Consider the following 20,961-nt stretch of genomic DNA (forward strand, 5'->3'; position numbering starts at 1 on the left):
GAAGGGAAAGTGCTCCTTCAGAAGGATCCATCACAGATGCTCAGAGAAGAAGCTGCCAGTCACTGCTGCCACTGCTCTCAGCCTGGTGCAAAGCAGGGCTGGGCCAGGCTGGACTCCTCACAACTGGAACCTGAAGGCTTTAGTGGAGGAGAACTGAAGTCTAAGCCCATTTGTGATTTTATGTTCTTTTGCTAGCTCAAGGACGAAGAGACATTCCCCCAAAGGCAGCGTATAGTGCTGGGCAATGAAGAAAAGCAGTTTCTGCTTCTCCAAAAGCACAGAAAACTCCCAGTCCTGGCCTGGCACCTGCCTCAGCATCCTCAGCAAAAGCAGTCACCTCTTTGTCCAGGCTGGCACCTTTGCAAGCCCCTCTTCTACCCAGCCCAGACATCAGAGTCCAGACAGACAGACATACAAACCTACAGCCCTGTTTCTCTTAGAAAAACATGGACACCTCCAGCTTTCCCCTGTGCTTTCTGGAAGGAAAAGTGGTGGCAGGGTCCTGACAAACAGCTGCTCTAAACCACAGAGCACAGCAATTCACATGGACTAACAGTGGGCATCAATTCTAAATGGTTTTACCAAGAAATTATTTTCTTCTCCATTCCAGAACCAGGTCTTTTTGCATCAACACCAGACACACTATTTTGACAGAACAAAGTTTGGAAGTTACCAATACTCATAAGTAACTGCCACATCCACAGAGGTGATCTCTTAATCTCATCCCGAAGGGACATCAGAAATCAGAAGTTTTTTTTACTTAGACTTGTAGAAATCCCACTGGAACCAGAGCTGCTGAATGTTAACCACTAGAAACAACCCAGTTCAGTTTTAAGCACTTCTAAGTGCTCATATTACACTTGTCTACCTAAAACATCCTCCCAGAATCACTTTTGCTAAAATTAGAAACAGTTGTCAGGAAGAGCCTGATGGGTAGAACAATGACAGATTTGGGGCTGTTGGGTTTCTTTCCCCTCTTCTCCTTTCCTCACAAAACCACCAGCACCAGCAACCATGCCTTAGACCCTCCCTACTGAGACTGCAGCAGGGGCTGGAGACCCTTCAGGGACTCTCACCACTATCAAAATGCTTCAGAGATTTGGTTCTTACCTCTGCACTAGATTCAGACTCGGACTCTGTACTTGACTCTACTGTGCACTTCTGCTGCAGAAGAAGAAGAGAAAGAAATGCTACTCAAAGCAGAATTTACTACAGCTTCAGGTCAAAGCTGAAGTTCTAGTACACACTGTAGATGCTGTGTTTCTCTAAAGCTTTCCCATCTGAAGCCAGCTTGTCCTTCCAAATATCCTACATCTGTGATGCTGGTTGAGTTGTACAAGGGAGACATAAGGGGAAAATAGAAGTCTTCCCCCTCTTCATTAAAAAAAAAAAAAAAAAAATTAAGATGGGAAGCTATCCAGAACACGCCTTGCATTTACTAGGTACAGTTACTCCAGGTCTGTAAGTTACTTTTTAAGACATTGTTTGATTTCCACTGAGGTTTTTATTTCTTTTCGTTTGGTGGGCTGAAGTGTTAATGTAGATAAAGTACTAAAGCTACACCCTCATTTTTTTCTGAAGCTCTTTCTACAGAGACCTTATACACAAAGACACACACACCCCTTGTTCCCCAGGTGGTAGCACAGAGCTAATACTTTCATCCCTCACTTTTGGTTTCTTTGCAGGTGACACCATTTGAAGTAAATCATTCACAGGTGTTCTTCATGCACTCATTCCCAGCACCATCAGGCTGACTACCAAGCAGCTCACACTTTCTACATTGTATTTTAGCACAGACATAAAGCAGCAATTAGAAAAAAGTTACCATGTATTTACGTGCCAGTCTTTCTAGGTGGTTTGAGCTTTTAACAGACTCCTTCATTTTCTGAGCAGCTATTAAAACAGGCAGAGGGTAGGAAAACACATTAGAGAAAATCTTATCATAGATAAATTGTCCAGACACAGTAACTCCCTTGTGTTAGAAAGGTTGGTCATTCCTTCACAAAGTCTGTGTTAAGTTCTCAGTCAAAGGCTATTTAAAAAGAAATAAAAGCCACTGTCTTCTACCAAAACAGTGTCCTGATTGATTGGTCCTTCATGCAGCACAAGAAAAATATATAATTTTTTTAAAAAGAAAGCTTATACTCTGTAAAGCAGAATTTTTTTCCTCTTTTTTTTTTTTAAAGTACTGCAAGTTTGGTAAACCATCAAAGGATTTGTAGTCAAGACATCAAACCAGACAAGAGAGGGACAAATGCAAAGCTCTGCTGAGATTCAACCCTCTATCCCAATCCTCCCATAGCAACATTCACCTGTACCCTTCCTACCCCCTACCCCCCTTCCAAAAAAAAAAAAAAAAGAGAAAGAAAGAAAGGGCTCAGTTACAGAGTGTTCCCTCCTTCCCATACCCTCCATGGGCTGCCCAGCCCCATGCCTCTTCCTCCATCGCTGCCTCCTCTCAGCTGAGGCCATCGTGCTCCCAGCACCTCCACCCCCCTCCAGCTTTATAGGCTGGAGCCCTGCTGCCCCTCCTTCTTCCCAGCCCCCACACATGCCCCTCAGCCCCCACACATGCCCCTCAGCCTGGAGGCTTTGCTCTTTTGAAAAATGTGAGAGTGAAGCAAGGAAAAAGGGAGTAAAGTGTCCCTTTGGAAGCACTTTGTGCCACTGCTGGGGTCTCCAGACTCCTCTTCTTGATGGTTCACAAGAGCCAACTGTGTGGGGGTCTACAGCACATTTCACATGCAAAATAGTACAGCAGTTTGAGTCCTCTGGTCCATTACCTTTCTCTAAGTGTATAGATACATAAAGCACCTCTATACACAGACATGCGCAGGCATGGGTTTGCAAGGCCTGATGGCCACAGATGCAACACTCTCCTTCTGCTCCCCCAGTTTGTTGCAGCCTTCAGGCTGATAGCAGATAGGCAACAGTCAAAGGGAAAACACCTCCCCCCTCCAGAGACAGACAGGATGTTCAAAGACACTTCCTCCTGCCCTCTGCTGAATGGTCAGTGGTGCCCGGACACACAATGCCTCCTGAACATCTCTCTGATCACTTGCAATCTGCCATGTGTGATTTGAGGAACTTCAGGTAACACCTTGACTTGCCACCACTTGCTAAGAAAAGGAACAACTGGTTTGCTATTTTTAAATACAAGGAATACTTTTTTATAAAAAAAAAAATAGATTTTTTTAGATTTAGCAAAGAACTATGACCTAGGCCCATATTTCACAAAGTAGAGGTGATTTGATCCTTTAAAGGCCACATCTACATTACCCTCCTTTTCCTCTCTTTTATAGGAAAATGAGAAAGTAGTTCCTTTTACTTATTGAAATAAAATTCTTCTTCTCATTATTTACTTCCTAGCTGGCTCTCTTACATCTTCCTGCACAACACAAGAGGTTTTTAGATTAATTTTAAAATGAGTACAAAAGCCTTCCAAAAACAAGCACCACTATGGAGCTGGCAATGGGCTGTGGCTCTGAAAAGGCAGAGAAGCAAATTCCTGACTAGGTGTCAGTGAGAGCAGCTCACACACTCCCCAAGTCTTCCACCCCACTTCTGCCTCCATCTGAGTTACAACCTGTCACATAGATCTCCTTTTCCACCTCCTCACCTTCTCTACCCAGGCCAGGACCACCTGATGGTTATTCCCCATCTTTAGAGTCTCCCACTGCTCTCACAGCAAAACAGAGCAACCAAAATTCATCTACCATCCCCCCAGGACCTCCCACCAGGTAAGAGCCCTGTGTTAGTGCCTGCAGTGCCAGCTGAGTTAAACGAGTGCATACAATCATCATCCTTAATCCATACACCTGGCTTTCAGTCATTTCTCCCACAAAAGTCTGCTCAAAATTAACCACTCATGCTTTGCAAGCAGCACATGAGCAACATCTGGGCCTCTGGAGAACTGTTGGTCTGTGAGGGACTGACTGCAGGTGACAAGGTGACTGTAAGGTTGTGACCAGGCTAGGGCTTGCACAATGAACCTGCTGCCAGCACCCATCTGGGCAAGGGTCAAGCAGCAGAGGTACAAACCAACAACAGATTTCCAAGATAAATTTTGGGTTTCCACCTTGCAAAGCACAGAGGCAGTTCCATTGCCAGGGCAGCTTTCAGCCATTCCCTGACTGGCTGGTGCTGTAGGAACAAGGATGGTGCCCAGAGGCTTCCAGAGGCACAGAAATGCTTTCTCGAGCCATTTGTTGTCATAATTTATTGTACAGCTGCTTGGTGTCTTGGCTCCCCTTGTCATTCCTAGAAAAAAACCCTTGCCCCGGCACAGACCTTGTGCCAGCCTCAGGTGCCTCTGATTTCCCCTGCTCCAGGCTTTGTGGCCAAACAAGAGCAGAGGTGTCACAGTGGTTTGGAAAGGTCTCAATCCTTGCTCAGGGGTGCTGCTGTCCCACTGGGTGCCCACAGGAGGCCAGAGCTGTGGCAGCCCTCCCCACAGAGCAGTTAAGCCTCCATGTTATAATTTCCCATCTAATAAATCACACAAGCACCTCTGCCATTCTTTAAAAATGTAATTCCTCCTTCATCCCCCCTCAGTTTGAAATAGAGACAAAACATACTAAATTGTCTGCCCTGAAACGTGCTGGAGGAAAAACTGTAGAAAGCTCATTAAAAAAAATTCGTTTTTGAGGAAAAATCCTTAAAGCTCTGGGTCTGGGGCCAGCAGAGTGCAGCTCTTGCAGAGCAGACACTAAAGCTGGGGCAGAGATTGCCTGGGGCTGCATCTCCATCAGGGAAGGGCCACATGGGCCACGAGGGCCATGCCTGTCCTGCTGTAAGTTACCTTTGGTGGGCAATGCCTCTCTCTATGTTTTAATCCTCAAGTACTTTTGGAATTGCTGTATGGCAATGAAGGCCAACACCAGTATTACTTGTGCTATTTAGACATTAGGAACCTAGTTTTTCACTCATAAAACATTTTTTTTATTGCAAGATGGGATAGTATTGCAGTGAGGAGGTATTTTGCTTCATTTACAATAGGGAAGAATCAAAGCAAGATGCTAACTCCAAATGAAGTTCATCAGATGAAACAAGGGCAGATCAGAGAAGTAAGATCTGCAGCCATTTGGTTCCACCCACCATCAAATTCTAACCAAAAACATTTCATTCAGTTTCAGCCTGAGAGTGCTGTGAGGAACTGGAGAAAAGGTACTGCAGACACTGCAAGATCTCATTCCACGCTGTGTGTTTCTACCTATGAGCAGTGTAGGAAATCTTCCAGAATTCACTTCCTATTAAAATCAAGCTGTGAGCAAAGGTATTAAAAATATACTTTACAGGTATGTTTTGCAGAACAGAAATTGGCTTTGTCCTTTACTTGAACAGATGGTTCAGTATAAGACTGGAAGTATGGATAAACTGCAACTGCTGCTGCAGTTTCCTCATGCCCACAGTGTACTCCAAAAAGTGCTACAGCACCTAATATTGTTAATGTATGGCTGTTACTTCTTCACAAGAATAAAAAGAGAGAATGAAGGCGACCTCTAAATTCCTGCACTCACAGCTGTTTCCACATAACAACATCCTGTTCTTATATCCTCATTAGGTCATCTCCCTGAAATGCACAACAGAAAGGTGTGGGAGACAAAGAAATGTCCTTGGGGTCTCCAGTTTGTGAGTACAGAAGTGCTGTATTCTGAGGCAGCTGTTCTGGATACTCCTGAGGAACTATGTCCAAAATAAGGACTATTACATGGTACAGAAACCATAAGGAGTCATTCAAATTATGAGTGTTCTCTTGCCCATGAGGCAGCATTATCTGGAGACCTGATTAAGAGGTTAGAAAAAACAGCTTCAGCTCTTGACTTATCTTCATGTCTTGGTGTATCTCTGACCTTAGAAAAATCACTGCAGCCCTTCTTAAACAGTTTCTCCACTTGCAAAACATAGGTGTACTGCTGTTTTCTTTAATCTGATATTTTCTTTAACACTTCAGTCATCTGGGATGTCACAGATGGCTGGGGAAGATGGAAGGTACTGAATTTTCTGAAAACAGCAATAAAGTTAACATGTCACAGTAGCAGCACATTAATAAGCCAGGAAACCATGCTGGCATTTGGAGAGGGAATTTAATTTTTAAAGTGTGCCTGGGCTGTTGCTGTTTTACTTCCAAGTTTGTTCACAAACACTGGAGAGGAAATATTTTGCCTTACTTGAAATATAGCTCTTTAGTTACCCACAGATTTCTTTGACAGGCTGATGCTGTACTGAAGATGAAGTATTTTATAGTAATGTCCCAGGGGCATCCACATCCTCTTCTTTCCTTTGGGGCTGTGAGGCATTTTGGCTGCCTCTGTTCCCTCAGCCATTTCCTTAGGAACAAGACTGGGGTCTTGTAATCAGGATACTGAGGAGCCAAGAAAGGCTGTAAGACTGTGACTGTGCTGGCTCCCTTGCCTAAAAGCCCAGCTATATGTGACTATTTTAAAATAACTTCTGTACATTCCTCCTCTGAGCTCAGTTTCATCAGTAAATGCATCACCTGAAGAAAGAAGGATGTGGAGTGAACCTGAAGGCTGACACACACCACCCCCCAGCCCCATGAGACATACTCTTGGCTGCTGGGCTGATTTTTCAGTGTGTTTTGCAGTCTGCAACACCACTGAGAGAACAAAGCTCCAGCATCCTCATACCCACATCCACTCCAAAGGCACTGCTGCTTCTGATGTGTGATCTGATCTAATCCTATCAGGTGGAAGACAAAGGTTACTCTGGAGACTCCTCTCATGTGTTCTGCCCCACTTGAATTTTAATTCATTGTTTCCCTGAATTTTGGAGACCAATGTCATGACAGCCACCTGCTTTGGGTTGTGTGGAGTTCTACTTGCCTGGATATGTGCACAGCTTCTTGTAGTGAAATGAGGCAACCAGCTGCCACTAATTGCCAGGGAATGAGCATGAGCTTACCTTTTATTGGCCCCCTGGTCCTGCTCATGCGCAGTGGGGGCCCACCCTAATTAGGCACAGGTGGGCTTGACACAAGCTCATGCTCACTCCCTGGCAATTAGTGGCACCTGGTTGCCTCATTTCACTACAGCTTCTGGGGATAAATATTCCTTATTTTAGTTGCTACTTCCAGAGGATTTCATGCCAACAATATCCAGGGATGTGTTAACATCACTTGAGGAATACAATACATCACCTTGTTCCCAGTTTCAGCTTTGTCAGCTAAACGTGAAGGTCATGCTGCTGTTCAGACAGGCAGAGGGAACTGCATAAAAGCTGAACAGGGGCTTTGGAAACAAGGACTATGCTGAGTTCTTGCAACAAGCTGCTTCTCTGGATGGTCAGCAATTTTTAGCAAACCTTTCAAAGTCCGTTTACCTCAGGAGCATACACAATCCTCTCACCAGTGACAATGGAGGGAGGTTGATACATATGCTCAGCAGAGATCAAAACAGTCCAGGTGAAATGTTCGTGCTCAGCCTGGACTCAGGCTGGAACTTCCCTATTACCACAGCTCAAATTTGAAAGCTTTTCAGTTTAAAATTGCAAAGTTATCTCACTTTTGCTGGGGCCTGTGGTATCCTACAGGTATAACAGGACTTCAGAATGACAGTGGTGTTCAGGGGACAAGACAGTACAGATGCAGCATTTCTGTCTGGAGGTATCAATATTTCATGGATCCTAAAATTCCAACTTTTCTTCCAGGCAAAAGAGGCATAAGGATACAGATCTGTTATCTCATTTTTCACAAAAAGAAAGCCTACAAATAATTGTTGGCCAAATCATGCATGGGAATCCCAGGAGCTTATAGATTTGGTCTTGCTTTATTTATTGCTCACTGGCAACAGGCTTGAGGAAAAGCTCAGACTAGTGGAGAACTGAGAAGGAAAAAAAAACCCCTCAGTTCTCATGATTCCACACAAGGAACATTGCAGCCTGCATTGCCTGCTGCTCTGGATCTGATTTCAGACTGAAATGCTGTACCTGGTCACTAGTGCTGCAGTACATGCTGACAGTGTTAAGTCTAGCTCAGCATCTGCAAGGAATGTCTTTGCTGAGCTAGCATGACCCTCCCTAAGGGATTTGCCTTGTGAAACAGCCTTCACATTAGGCTTGGCTTCTTAAGTCTTTTCATTATGTCCTGGCCCTGGAATTGCTGAAATTCTGCTTGGCTTTCCTGGCACAGGTATCCTGTGCTGTCCTCTCAAGTACTGACAGGGCTCCCTCCACAGCAGGTGGGAACCAGGACTGACCCTGCTACACCTGGTACCTTTTCACTTCCCCCAGCATTGCTTCAGGAATGGAGCCTGGCAGCTTTAGCTGGAGTTTTGTAACAGGGAGTAACAGGAGTGATTTGGCCACCTCTTACTATCAACAGTTCATAGCTGGGAGCTCTTGGGAATGAAGATGCTGTAGACATACATATTTGCACAACTTGCAGTTGTAGTGACTCTGTCCTTAATAATCTAAACTTTTCAAGGCCCTTAGTTGTAGTTGCCTAAGTGTGCAGATTCAGCACAAATCTACTGTGGAATTTCATGAAGTAAGCAGGACCCAGCCCTGTCCATAACAATGATGATTTTGAAGCTTTAATTCTACTGCACAACTTCAGCCACTTCACAAAGGAATATTAGGATAACTTCAGCAGTTTCACAGTACATGAATAATAAAACCAAGTGTTGTGGATATTTCTATCATTATTTTTATATCCATATGTTCCTTAGGGCACATGAAGGTTTCTTTCCTTTATTTTTCACCAGTGCATTCTAGAACTGGAAATGTTTTCACTCTGCTCACAGATGCCACTGTCCCTTCCTGACAGCAGAGATGCTGTAGAGTGCTCCAGAAATCCCACAGATCTTGAAGGCTTGATGTCCATGGGTGAAGGGCATTCATGCATCCAAGGCCATTCAGATTCTGCAGTAGTTTTAGATTTCTGAGGCAATTCCTGTGATTCCACTGATTTTGATGGAAAAGCAGCTGTCTCCTTGGCAATTATTTCCACTGGTGTTTGAATATAATTTTCTGATTCCATGTAAGTATCACCGTGCAACTCTGTAACTGTCAGGACTGAGTTTTGAGATGTAAAACCAAGCTGTGGATCTTGTAGATGAAAAACACCTCCCATATCTACTGCCTCTGGTATGCTGTGCTTCAATGGAGGTTTAATTCCTTTCTGATGTTTATTGTTAGTGAAAGCCACATGGTTGTCTGCAGGAAGTGATCCATCTTCTGAGCAACCACAATAAACATCTAAAAACTGAACGAAAGTTATTCCAAATGAGCAAGGTGAGTTCTCTGCTGCCAGGTCCATTTTCCACCAAAGGAATCACTGAGATATCTGGGTGGGGGGTGTCCTGCAGACTTCAGCACACAAAACTGCCTGGCACAGGGGCCAGCAAAAGGGCATTTTAGCAAGTAGAGCAAAGCTCCCCATGGCACTTTGCAGGAGATGACAACCACTATAATTTCATAAATCACATCTTTTTATGTAACTTCTACCAGCTTTAAAAATACTGCTTCAGGGAAAAAAACCCAATGAACAGTACTTGAAAAGGCCTCTAACCAGGAAAAAATAAGTTATTTTTTTGTTTTAAAAGCTATTATGGACTATGTATTTTCTAATATAGAAGGACAACTCAGCAGTATCATTTTACAACCTGTCATAAAATAGGTAAGAAAAAAATTACATAGTGAAATATATTTTCACTATAGTATATTCTGGAATATATTTTCAGAGACTTGTGCAATTTAAAACACTAATAATGAAATGCTTGGCTAATGGTTCAGTGCAGAACCCTGAGCAGTGGCAAAGTCAAACATCTCCTGCCCCACACCCTCCTCTTCCTCATAACCCCACTGAAACAAGCACCTTGGTACAAAAGAAGGCTCGGCTCTGTCTCTTCTTCACTCCTCTGCTGCCAAGGATTCTGAAAGCTCCTCTGATACAATTGCGTCTGCTCCTCTTGGGACCAGCCATATGTCGAGGGAGCTCTATTCACCACTCCTTTTTTTGCCTTAGTTTTTAAAAATACCATGCTTTATACACTTTGCTAGCACAAAACTGTATCTTTGCCTGAAAGCACTTTTCATTGTCCAGTATTACCTACTCATATTTTACCTAAGTAAGATTTGCTTCATTATAGATAAAAAGCGTTTAAACCAGGTCACTACACAGTGAAGTGTCAGAAACATACAAAGTGACCAGAAATTCAGGTCACTTTTTCTTTAGGGTGCCCTCGCTATTAAGCAAATCCCAATGGAGAGAAGTTTAACCTAAGCACAGGCAGAAAACCATCTGAAATTATCTGCAAAAGCTTCTGTCATTGAATTAACACTTCTGAATACAATATGAATAAATGCACATTTCATAGAAGGCTGTAAATGCATGCAAAAAACCTGAAAAAACTCTTTAAGATGTATCATTGGCTATGAATGTTGTAATAACTGTGTATGTGCCCCTTACAGAGACATTTTTATTTAAAAAATTAATCCATCTCCCCTTTGTACAGCACAGCACAGAACTTGTACTTGTGTAATTTTTCTGCTCCTTTCCTTGCTACATTTGGGAATCCATCAAGTTCAATTGATCATTGCAGTTTCTAGCACAATGAATGCCATATTTAATTCTCTGCTGCTTTTCAAAACTTAAGACTGTACAGCACACCAACAGTGGGAGCCTTTCAGTTGAGCAGCATCAGCACTTTTATCTCCTAAGGTTCAAAACCTCAAAATACGTAGAAAAGTTTCCTTCCAGAGAAGGCAGGAGAATCAAGTACTGCTGAGACCAGTATCTCAGTGCCTTAACTGCAGCGTGACTCCACAGACTTATCAACAGGAAAATGTCCTGATGAACTTTAATGAAGCCTCTCATTTTCAGCAGCACAAGCTGGTAAGCCAGGAAGCAAGAAGAAAGCCCAACACAAAGCTGTACCAGGTTTATTGCAATTCCTCAGTTCAGACTAGTTGGCTCTGTTCTGCAGCTCAAAGAGGAGAAAAATATCTTAATATCAATACTCAAACCTTGTTACGCATTTCTGCTTTGCAGAATTGACCTGGTAAGCCCCAAGCAGTACTGTAGCACCAGCCTCATCCCAGGGTGGTGAAACAGCCCCAAAAAGAAGTGAAGCTGATACTAGGACACACAGCTTCTCCTAACTTCTCTCCGGCGCCCTGCAATACTTTCATCTACTGTTACAAAAGCAGGGAATGTGAAAGAAAAAGACTGTGAATTGATACAAGTAGCTCTGCAAGCAAGCTGTAACAGTGTCCTTACTGCCTGAAATGTATTTCAGCTAAAAGCTGCCTATCAAGGGGAAATGCTGCACTCTGTGCCAAATCAAACCCACTGGTTTTGTGCCCTTTGGACAGAGCCTTTAATCTGACCAGAGTGTAGCACTGGGAGTGACTCAAAACACCAACACATTCTCATGAAGAAATCTGGGAGAAGCTGGAGTGGTACCTGAGTTCCCCTCCAACAGCTAAGTTGGTTTTCAACAGATGAGTTAAAGACTTGAAGACTGCTTCACTAACCAGCTGAAGCAGTCTGTCATCACCACCTTTTGTCAGTTTTAATCTCAAACAAATTAAGGTGTTTTCATGATTTGTACAATTATACAATGTCTTGTAAACAGATACTTAGATCTCTTAAAACTAATCAGCTTGGAATTTCTGGCACAATATTACCCAACTCAATTTCTTTGCCAGTGAGGTTTTGGAGAAACTACTTCTGTCTGGTTGAAAACTGTCCTTCTCATAGTTCCCCACGTATAAGCATCACCAAGATGGAAGCGTTTTACCTTCTGATCATTGCTTCTTCATCCATGCACCACTCTGCAGGTCACTTACAAAGCACACACATTTTTTAACTCTGCAGCTCCTCTTGCAAGTTGGAAGATTGCATTTCTTTTGATGTCATACTTGTTACTATAGCAACAGTGCTCACCCCTGTATAATATACCCTGTTCTAATCATGCTATGAATGACATGAACAGCACCACTGCCTGAGGCCACACTGCAGTCTTTAGATCTCACCCAGACCACAAACGCAGGAAGAATGCCTTTTGCCTAAATCCCTAGGGAATTATTTCCTTGTCCTGTCAATGCCCACCTTCCCAGACCTTTTCACTAACAAACCCCAAGCTCCTCAGCTATCTTAAATTCTCAGGCTTTCTTTGGGACACTTCTTGTATCAACACAGTGCTAGGAGTAGATGATAAATATCCCATGACTTGAACTTTGAGATACTTCCTAGGTAGTTGCCAAGGTAATTCCTCTGTACACCAGGAGCTGCAACAGCCTTTGACAAACTCTGGGACAAGTGACAGAGCCAACTGCCTGGAACTGAGGGAGCACTTTGTCAACTTAGGAGTCTGAACCATGGATTAAAGTGATGTGTTTCTTGTGCAGCTGCTGTCTCTCCTTATCCAAATACAGCATCACATTTGTACCTGTGGGCTCTGAGCTTCAGCACAGCAGCTGGGCTGTGCGAGTTTAACAGCAGCTGACCAGCCCTGGAGTCCTCGGCAACCCAGAACTTCTGAATTTCACTTTTTCATTAGGTTCCCGACAAGAGACTGCTGCAATCAGAACCCTTTTCATCATTATTTAACAAAACCTAAAAAGCACTTTTGGCATAAGGGAATTGTTTTACATTGGGAAAATGGTCAAATACAGATTATGAAACAGGTAACTACTACACATCAGAAAAAAGGGCAAGATGATGCTCAGGAACTTGCCCCTCCACCTCCTCCCAAAGTGGAATTTATTTGAATCAAGATTGTTAATGCCAATTATAATGTTGTTGTTAAGTCAATGAAGAATTCTGATCTGCAGGGAAGTGCTTGGCAGGCAGGGGCAGCTTGCTGGAGTTTGCTTTTAACAACTTGCAGTTTCTTTAAAGCCAGTATGGTGATGTGGTACTCACTACATAACTGCACATGCACAACTCCTCAGTTACCAGGCTTGCTGCTTTGGGAGCACAGCTTTGATAACAGAACATTCAGCAGCTCCTACTGAGAGATCCAAAGCATGGAATTGTAACAGACAAGTCAGTGACACCACTCATTCTTAACACTTTTATTCTTACAGTTCTAGGTTTGAACTGTACATGCAGAGTTGCATAAGTCACAATAGAGATTTACAGTGGATTCTATTCTATGGTAGAGTGCAATCCAGAATCCTTAAACAGTATAAAAAACAACTTTTAACATCAAGACCTTGTTAGGAGCAAAAGGGTTAAAGCTTCCCCAGGTGTTTCAGCTCTTCTAGATACCTAGTTACTAGGTACTGCATGTTTGATATATTTAGAACGGAAGAGCTGTAGAACTCTAAACAAACTTGGAACCTCCTGATGTTATACCATCTTATTTACTTCTTTCCACATTTCTGGCAATTAAGAATAAGTCAAAAGCCCTGCCACCTGCAACCAGCTAATACAGACAGAAATAACTACTCCTTACTTGCCTGTTTAGGGTTGTACAGTGTTAAAGAAAATATTCCCTCAATGGCATTTGTATCTCACATCAGCTGAAAAAGCAATGTAACAAAAATAAAGGTATAACATCTTTGAAAATAAATATAAAGAGGGAATGCAGACAAAGTGTCAAAGATTTTTTTTTTGGCAGGTAACATTCATAATATACAAAATATAACTTATTCATATTAGCCAAGGAAACATTCATGAGTTCCTGTAAACTGTTTTAATCCACCTCTTCCATGCGTGATGTGTCATCATCTCCTTCAAGAGGTGGCATCTCCTCAGTAACTGCTGGACTAGCTTCTTCTGCAGCAGTATCATCTTCATCAATGCCTGTTTAAGAAACACAACAACCATTAACACCAGATGACAACTCCAAGCTTGATTCTCCTGTTAACACTTGAAGCTGATCTGAGTTTTCCCCTTTCCCAGCAGTACAAAGAAACACCAAGGTCAGTCATCTCCAGACACTCAGCAGCCTGCATGGACATGTCAACACACTGAGTTTAATACAGAGAGAACTTCATACTTACCCAAGCCAAGTTTGATCATTCTATAGATGCGGTTGGCATGTGTTTGAGGATCTTCTAAACTGAAGCCAGAGGACAGGAGTGCTGTCTCATACAGCAAGATGACAAGATCCTTCACAGACTTGTCATTCTTATCAGCCTCTGCTTTCTGCCTCAGTGTTTCGATGATGGAATGATCAGGATTAATCTCCAGGTGTTTCTTTGCTGCCATGTATCCCATTGTGGAGTTGTCTCTCAGTGCCTGTGCTTTCATGATCCTCTCCATATTGGCAGTCCAGCCATAGGTACTTGTTACAATACAGCATGGGGAAGTAACCAGACGATTGGAGACAACCACCTAAAGAATTAATGAAAAGCAAAGTTTAACTTTCTAACATTTATGTTTTATTTACCACCCTTACCAATTTAACCAAGGTTTAACTTTGAAAAGCTGCTTCCATGTTGTGGAAAATTTTAAGACTCATGAAATAGGGCTTAAGAATTTGTAATACCAACTAGACAGAGAGAAGCACCTCTCTTCACACTGAAAGAAACTGACACCTGGTATCTATAAAAGCTTTATCTTGCACAGACCATCCCTAACGTAAGTGATCTGAGCCTCCTCTGCATCCAGTTGATTTTGGATCATTAAACTCATTATACTAAAAGACAGTACTCCCAATTACCTTTTCTACTTTCTTCTCAAGGATATCTTTCATGATTTTGCACAGATTTTCAAACTTGGCTTTCTTCTCCTCCTGTTTCTTCTTCTCTTCCTCATCTTCTGGAAGCTCCAAACCCTCTTTTGTTACAGAAACCAAGGTCTTGCCTTCAAATTCCTTCAGCTGCTGCACACAGTACTCATCAATAGGCTCAATCATGTAGATCACTTCCAGGCCATGTTTGCGAAGACGCTCCACAAAAGCAGAGTTAGCCACCTGATCTTTTGTTTCACCTACAAGAAACAAGGATCACAGTTGTGGTTCGAGCCTCAAAACCATAGCACAGCACCATTTTAATGTATTTTATGAAGAGACAATGCATTAGCTAGTGATGCAGAATATCCTTAAAGGGGCACAGAGCAAGTGAGACAACCTACTGCTGGCCTAAAGCAAAGCAAGTCTTCCAAACTTACACTGCAACTCCTAATGCTTCACTGGTTTTAAACTAAGTTTACATTTCCTCTAATGCCATGTAAGACATGTTTCCCCTTTTTGTTAAAGAAGGGATCTCAGCACCGTTAAGCATTTACACCTTTTAAATAAAGCCTTTGTATACCTGATACACAACTGGTGGCTAACCTAGCTACACAAGGGGCACTGTTTGTTAGGTACAATAATCTCTACCTTATTCTGCTCTCCTCATGGACATAGCTTTTCATTAGGGAATAGTAACTTGTAACTACAAGTATGACATGCACATCTCCACAACAGTTCCATTAAGACATCCAAGTTCACCAAGATGACTTCCATGGTTATTTTCAACTTTGTAACCCCTAACAAAAGATATTCCTATATACCTGGATTTACAATCTGTCTGTGTTACCAACTCACCAGTGATATAGTAGACATGCTTCTGGTTGTCCTTCATCCGAGTGCAGTAGTCCTTCAGAGAAACCATTTCATCACCAGATGCAGATGTGTAGTACCTCAGCAGTTCTGAGAGCTTCTTACGGTTCTGGGAGTCTTCATGGATGCCAAGCTACAAAAGCAAAAGAAAAATACTTAGTGATTCCTTTACAAGTACTCAACAGTTGTTTTTTCAGTGTTTCAGGCATAGGAGTAAGCTCTAGCTTCTGCTGTTGACATTAGGCACGCAAAGATGACAAACCTTGATGTTCTTGGAAAACTGCTCATAGAACTTCTTGTAGTTTTCCTTGTCTTCAGCCAACTCAGTGAAAAGTTCCAGGCACTTCTTCACCAAGTTCTTCCGGATCACTTTCAGGATCTTGCTTTGCTGCAGCATTTCACGAGAAATGTTCAGGGGTAAATCCTCAGAGTCTACCACACCTCTCATGAAATCTGGAAGAGATTTATCAAGAATTAAGTTTTACAGGCCTTAGACAAGATTACCAGTCCATCACCTAAGCAGCTTTGCCTTTTCAGAGTTATGAATGGGTTTCTACAAATTCTAAAGCACATAAAACTGGCCAGTTTTATCACATGCCAAGGCAAGTAATAAGCTTGTTTGCCTCCTCTCAGATTTCTAAAGAGGAATTACAAAATTTGATAGCAGTTTCATGGAAAATGTACTTACTCAGGTACTCAGGGATCAGTTCCTCACAGTTGTCCATAATGAAAACTCTGCGCACATACAGCTTGATGTTGTTCTTCTTCCTCCTGTTTTCAAACAGATCGAAGGGAGCACGCCGTGGGACAAACAGGAGAGCCCTGAATTCCAGCTGCCCTTCCACAGAGAAATGCTGGAGAAAACAAGGCAGTAACAGTAGTCAGTTTGCAGGTCTCTCACTAATTAACTAACATCCCTCTACATGCGAAGGCAAACCAGAACCACTTAATATCAGAAGCAGCACAGAAAACAATGTAATGGCCAGGAACAAGCACTTATAACTTGAGTTCTGTCATCACCAGGCAAGCAATCCTATTTCCAAGACATATTCCAGCTCCCTGCATTTTCTAATGAGCTCTATAAAGCACATACGCCTCTAGAGCACTCCCCGCTACAGAAACTCAAACCACTGCATCTCACCTGCTTTAGCTACAAGACAGTCCCAAAACAAAGGTACAAATCTGAACAACTTATGTTTATCTAATTTTTTTTGAGACTCCAATTGAAGAACTGCTCTACTGTGAGGGTACCTGCAGTTCCTCACAGTAACTGTAACTTTAATACAGTCAAACAACTGCAGCCCAAAATGTCACCCTTACTCTACATGTCTGTAGCAGCTATCAGTCCAAACACTGAACAACTTGGCAGAACTACAATCTGATGCGATGTATCAGAGCTCAGTAGCATAGTTAGCAAGCTTCCAGCTCTACCTACTGCAAAGTGTAACTGTGCCTGAGGAAGGACTTACTTTGACAGCCAGGTGGTCTTCCCAGTCATTTGTCAGACTCTTGTAGAATTCACCATATTCCTCATTGGTTATGTCATCTGGATTCCTGGTCCAAATGGGCTTGGTCTTGTTGAGCTCTTCCTCATCAATGTACTTCTCCTTAATCTTCTTCTTCTTCTTCTTGTCTCCATCCTTCTTTTCTTCTTCTTCATCAGAACCAACATCCTCAATCTCTGGCTTATCTTCTGTCTTTTCATCCTTATCTTCTTTTTCTTCTTCCTTTTCCTCAGCCTCATCATCACTCACCTCCTTATCACGTTCCTTCTCCACCTGAAGAAACAAATTCCGAAGTTGAACAAACGGCTTTAACACATCCCTTGCAGTCTCATGAAGTTATAAAATACATTGAAATGTTTTTAGGTTTTCCTCCCAGGCTCAAAGACTTGAATTCTTTGCTGAGGTATGAGCAGCATTTTGTTTCCATGTGCTCATGTGCTAGTTCAAGTCTTCTGGTTTTATTACACTTTCTATTAACACCACATCAAGAGACAGTTTGTCTATTGTTCGTAGACTGTGATACTGTTAGCTTGGTAAGGCAAGTGTTTAGTTCTGTAAAACAACATTCTGATCAACGAACTGCATTTCAGAAAAGCTGTAGCTATGTAACATTGGTAACCACTTTTATTAAAAAAAAAAAAGGCATGAATTACTTTTTAGGTACTACTAATTCACTAGTTTCACGGTGGCAATAGTGTATTATTTAGTTTTTCAAGCATAATACATACAAAGAGTGTAATAGGGTAGCCAATGAACTGAGAATGCTTCTTCACAATTTCCTTGATTCGTCTTTCTTCCAGGTATTCAGTTTGATCTTCTTTAAGATGCAGAATGACTTTTGTTCCACGGCCCAAGGGTTCACCTAGAATGGAATTTACACATTTTACTACTGCAGGAACAGACTAGACTTTAACAAGTTCTAAAATACGGCTTCCTTAAAAACATCACTCAATGGTTTCTTCACACTGAGAGAACTTCAACTTCTGCATACAGAAACATCTTTAAAGAAACTCTTAAGTTTGCTGTTACCTGCATTTATTTTAAATAAATGCTTAATTTTTCACTGATAGTCTGTTCACTGATCAGGTTTCAACTTCCTCCATACAGAGTTTGTCAGACTCTACAGTTATTTCCATGGGTAAGCTTTGAAATCTGTCCCTATTATGCACTGTTTGTCTTAGGCTTTACCTTACACCACGTATGAAAAGCTGCAGTGACTGGCATGGCCACAACCATGGCTGTGGTCAACCTAACACAACTACCTCTACCCATTCTCTGTTGTTTTGTCTTTTCCTATGTGCAAAGCAGGTTATTTGAAAGCTTTATACACTTCATAAACCACACAAGCAACAACACCTACTACTCACCATTATCAAGCCTGACAGTGAAAGATCCTCCAGCTGATGACTCCCAAGCATACTGCTCATCATCATTGTGCTTAGTGATCACTGTCACTTTTTCTGCAACCAGGTAGGCAGAGTAGAAACCAACACCGAACTGGCCAATCATGGATATATCAGCCCCTGCCTGCAGTGCTTCCATGAAAGCCTTGGTACCAGACTTGGCAATAGTACCAAGGTTGTTAACCAGATCTGCTTTGGTCATCCCTATGCCGGTGTCCACAATGGTCAGAGTGCGATCATGCTTGTTTGGAAGCAGGTTAATTTTCAGATCTTTTCCAGAATCCAGCTTGCTTGGGTCCGTCAAGCTCTCATATCTTATTTTGTCCAGGGCCTGTAAGAGAGCGAGCAGGCAAGTTTAAGCATTCCGTAACTATTAATCAAAATTTCGGTAGACCTACAGAGACAAACTGAAGTTATGCTACTTACATCAGATGAATTAGAGATCAGCTCCCTCAGAAAGATTTCCTTATTGGAGTAGAAAGTGTTGATGATCAGAGACATCAACTGAGCAATCTCAGCCTGGAAGGCAAAGGTCTCCACCTCCTCCTCCATTGGTTGGTCCTGAGTTTGCACAGCTTCCGGCATCTGTAGAGACAGAGAAAACTGAAATCCCACCCGAAGCGCTGTGGCACAGTCACCGTTCCACAGACAGTGACAACGGCGCTGTAACAGACTTTATGAACTACATATATAAATAGGGTACCAGAAGAGCACACAAAGAGTAATGAAACCCAGATCTTATTTCCTACCCGTAGCAACTAGGGAATTTTGAGAAATACGTTAACAAGATACGAGACTAACTACAGACTTGCGTCACGTTCGCTTTAGTTCACACCCCTTAGGATAATGGAACTCTTCCTCTCCCATCGGTCTACAAACTGCTGTACGAGTCCTCGATCACAGACCAACTACACATTGCAGAGAACAAAAACGCAACCGAGAACTTGGCCCGGGACTGTAAAGTTCGGTTGCATTCCTCTAGTCGATTCTCACACTAAAATCCCTTTGCAACACTCACACGCCCGGCATTAGAACAAATGCTAACTTCAGACGCAGCCACTAACCACAACTCCGACTTCCACACCCACACGGTCCAATCGAACTCGCTATTGTGTCCTACACAGAGATCCCAACTTCATCTGCTGCCTAAGGTAACCTTCCGGGCGGTTTAACCTCTAAAATAACGGATTTAACTCCAGAAATTAAACCACCTCAACCACGACCCTACTTCAACCGCTTCAATATGGTTTAAAACCGACCGCAGTGCTGCTGCCGTTACCGACACCGCCGATTCCGCTGCGGGATCAGCCCCTGCCGTGCCCCTCCGCACCCGCGCCTCTGATCCACCCCTCGCGGCGCCACGCGAAGGATCGCGCGGGTGGCTGCAGCCTCTGCGCAGCGCCCCCTGCAGGCCGCGGGCGGAACGCTGAAAAGTTCTAGAAACTGCCAGAGCCTTCCCCCCACCCCCGCCCGCCCTCCCTCCCCCCGCAGCTCCCTCCCACCCCCCAGCCCCGGGAGAAGGGCGCATTGCCGTACAGCTCCCTTCCTTCTTCCGCTCGCCTTGGCCTCCTTCCCCCCCTCACCACCGCCTGCCGCCCCCTCCATCTTGCGCTCATGGCCGAGCGCCCATTCATTAAGAGGAAACCTCCCTCAGCGTCCTTCCTTCCCGCTCCCATACTGACCCCTCCGCACTTTAGCTGAGCCGAGCCCCTCCGGGCAGAACGCACTCTTATAACTACACCTCACGTTAACAAACAGCTCTCCCCACTCTTTCCCACGCCCGCCTGCCTCTCTCCTTCCCCCGCCTGTATTACCGCATCTCTCCCCGAGAAGGTGCCCCTGCTTCCACTGTCCACCATCTTTCTTTGCAGTTATACGGAAATAAACTATACACGTAATCTTTAGAATCTGAGCTACCCCTTTTTACCTCTGCATCTAGTACATCCTCCGAAACTTCACCTTGAATAACGAGTTAAAAAAAACCAAACCTAGAATGCACGTCCTCAACCACGCGGCTTCCTGATTTCCCCCCGCCTCACCCTCCATAGCCCCCTCCCCGTACCCCCAAAACTCCCCGGAGGCGTCCCCCACCCCCCCGGTCTGTAAAGGAAAACACTGTCTCCAAAGGTCCATCCTTTGGGCTTAACCAGCCCCCACCACTCACCTTTGCAGAGGAAAGGGCTGCCTGACTCCTCACTGAAACTGTAGACACGGTAATGCCGCAGCGCTCTGCCTCCACTACTGCGCGCTCCCCGCCGCTCGCTGGGTTTATATACTCCCGGCGCCGCCTCCTTCCAGAACCATCGGGAACCTTCACTGACAGCCATGGGGAGGGGGCGCCAGGGGGAGGGGGCGGGGGGGAGAGGCGGGGACTCCCGCCCGCGCGGGTAAGGGGCGGGGCCAAGCCTGTCCCAGCCAATAGTATCCGCCCGTGGGCGGTGCCCTTCAGAGCCCGCTCCTGGCCGGAACAGAGGGGGATGGGGGGCGGGGGAGGGGCTTTCTGCGCATGCGCCAGTGGCGGCTGAAGGAGCGCGC

At 43.8% G+C, this 20,961-nt stretch overlaps 1 protein-coding gene across 1 annotated transcript; it reads right to left on the reverse strand.

Annotated features, from left to right (window-relative positions):
* Positions 1 to 13,026: 13,026 nt before the first annotated feature.
* On the reverse strand, positions 13,027 to 20,759 carry HSP90AA1 (heat shock protein 90 alpha family class A member 1). The gene is made up of 11 exons (XM_030452390.1): positions 20,591 to 20,759; positions 18,853 to 19,011; positions 18,391 to 18,757; positions 17,752 to 17,885; positions 16,988 to 17,296; positions 16,207 to 16,372; positions 15,781 to 15,971; positions 15,504 to 15,651; positions 14,637 to 14,905; positions 13,975 to 14,308; positions 13,027 to 13,774 (listed from the first exon to the last, which is right to left on the reverse strand). The coding sequence occupies exons 2-11, from the start codon at positions 19,009 to 19,011 to the stop codon at positions 13,665 to 13,667; spliced, it is 2,187 nt and encodes a 728-aa protein (XP_030308250.1). The 5' UTR covers positions 20,591 to 20,759; the 3' UTR covers positions 13,027 to 13,664.
* Between the last annotated feature and the right edge of the window lie 202 nt (positions 20,760 to 20,961).

Source organism: Calypte anna, chromosome 5A, assembly GCF_003957555.1.
Source record: "Calypte anna isolate BGI_N300 chromosome 5A, bCalAnn1_v1.p, whole genome shotgun sequence".
Taxonomy (NCBI): Eukaryota; Metazoa; Chordata; class Aves; order Apodiformes; family Trochilidae; genus Calypte; species Calypte anna.

What these genes read in the sequence shown, in the direction of transcription:
- HSP90AA1 (XM_030452390.1), bottom strand. Translation starts at nt 19,011, where the DNA reads ATGCCGGAAGCTGTGCAAACTCAGGACCAACCAATGGAGGAGGAGGTG. An exon ending in GCTACCCTATTACACTCTTT is followed by an intron (nt 17,297 to 17,751) that starts GTATGTATTATG and finishes TTGTTTCTTCAG; the next exon opens with GTGGAGAAGGAACGTGATAA. An exon ending in AGTTTTCCAAGAACATCAAG is followed by an intron (nt 15,652 to 15,780) that starts GTTTGTCATCTT and finishes TTGCTTTTGTAG; the next exon opens with CTTGGCATCCATGAAGACTC.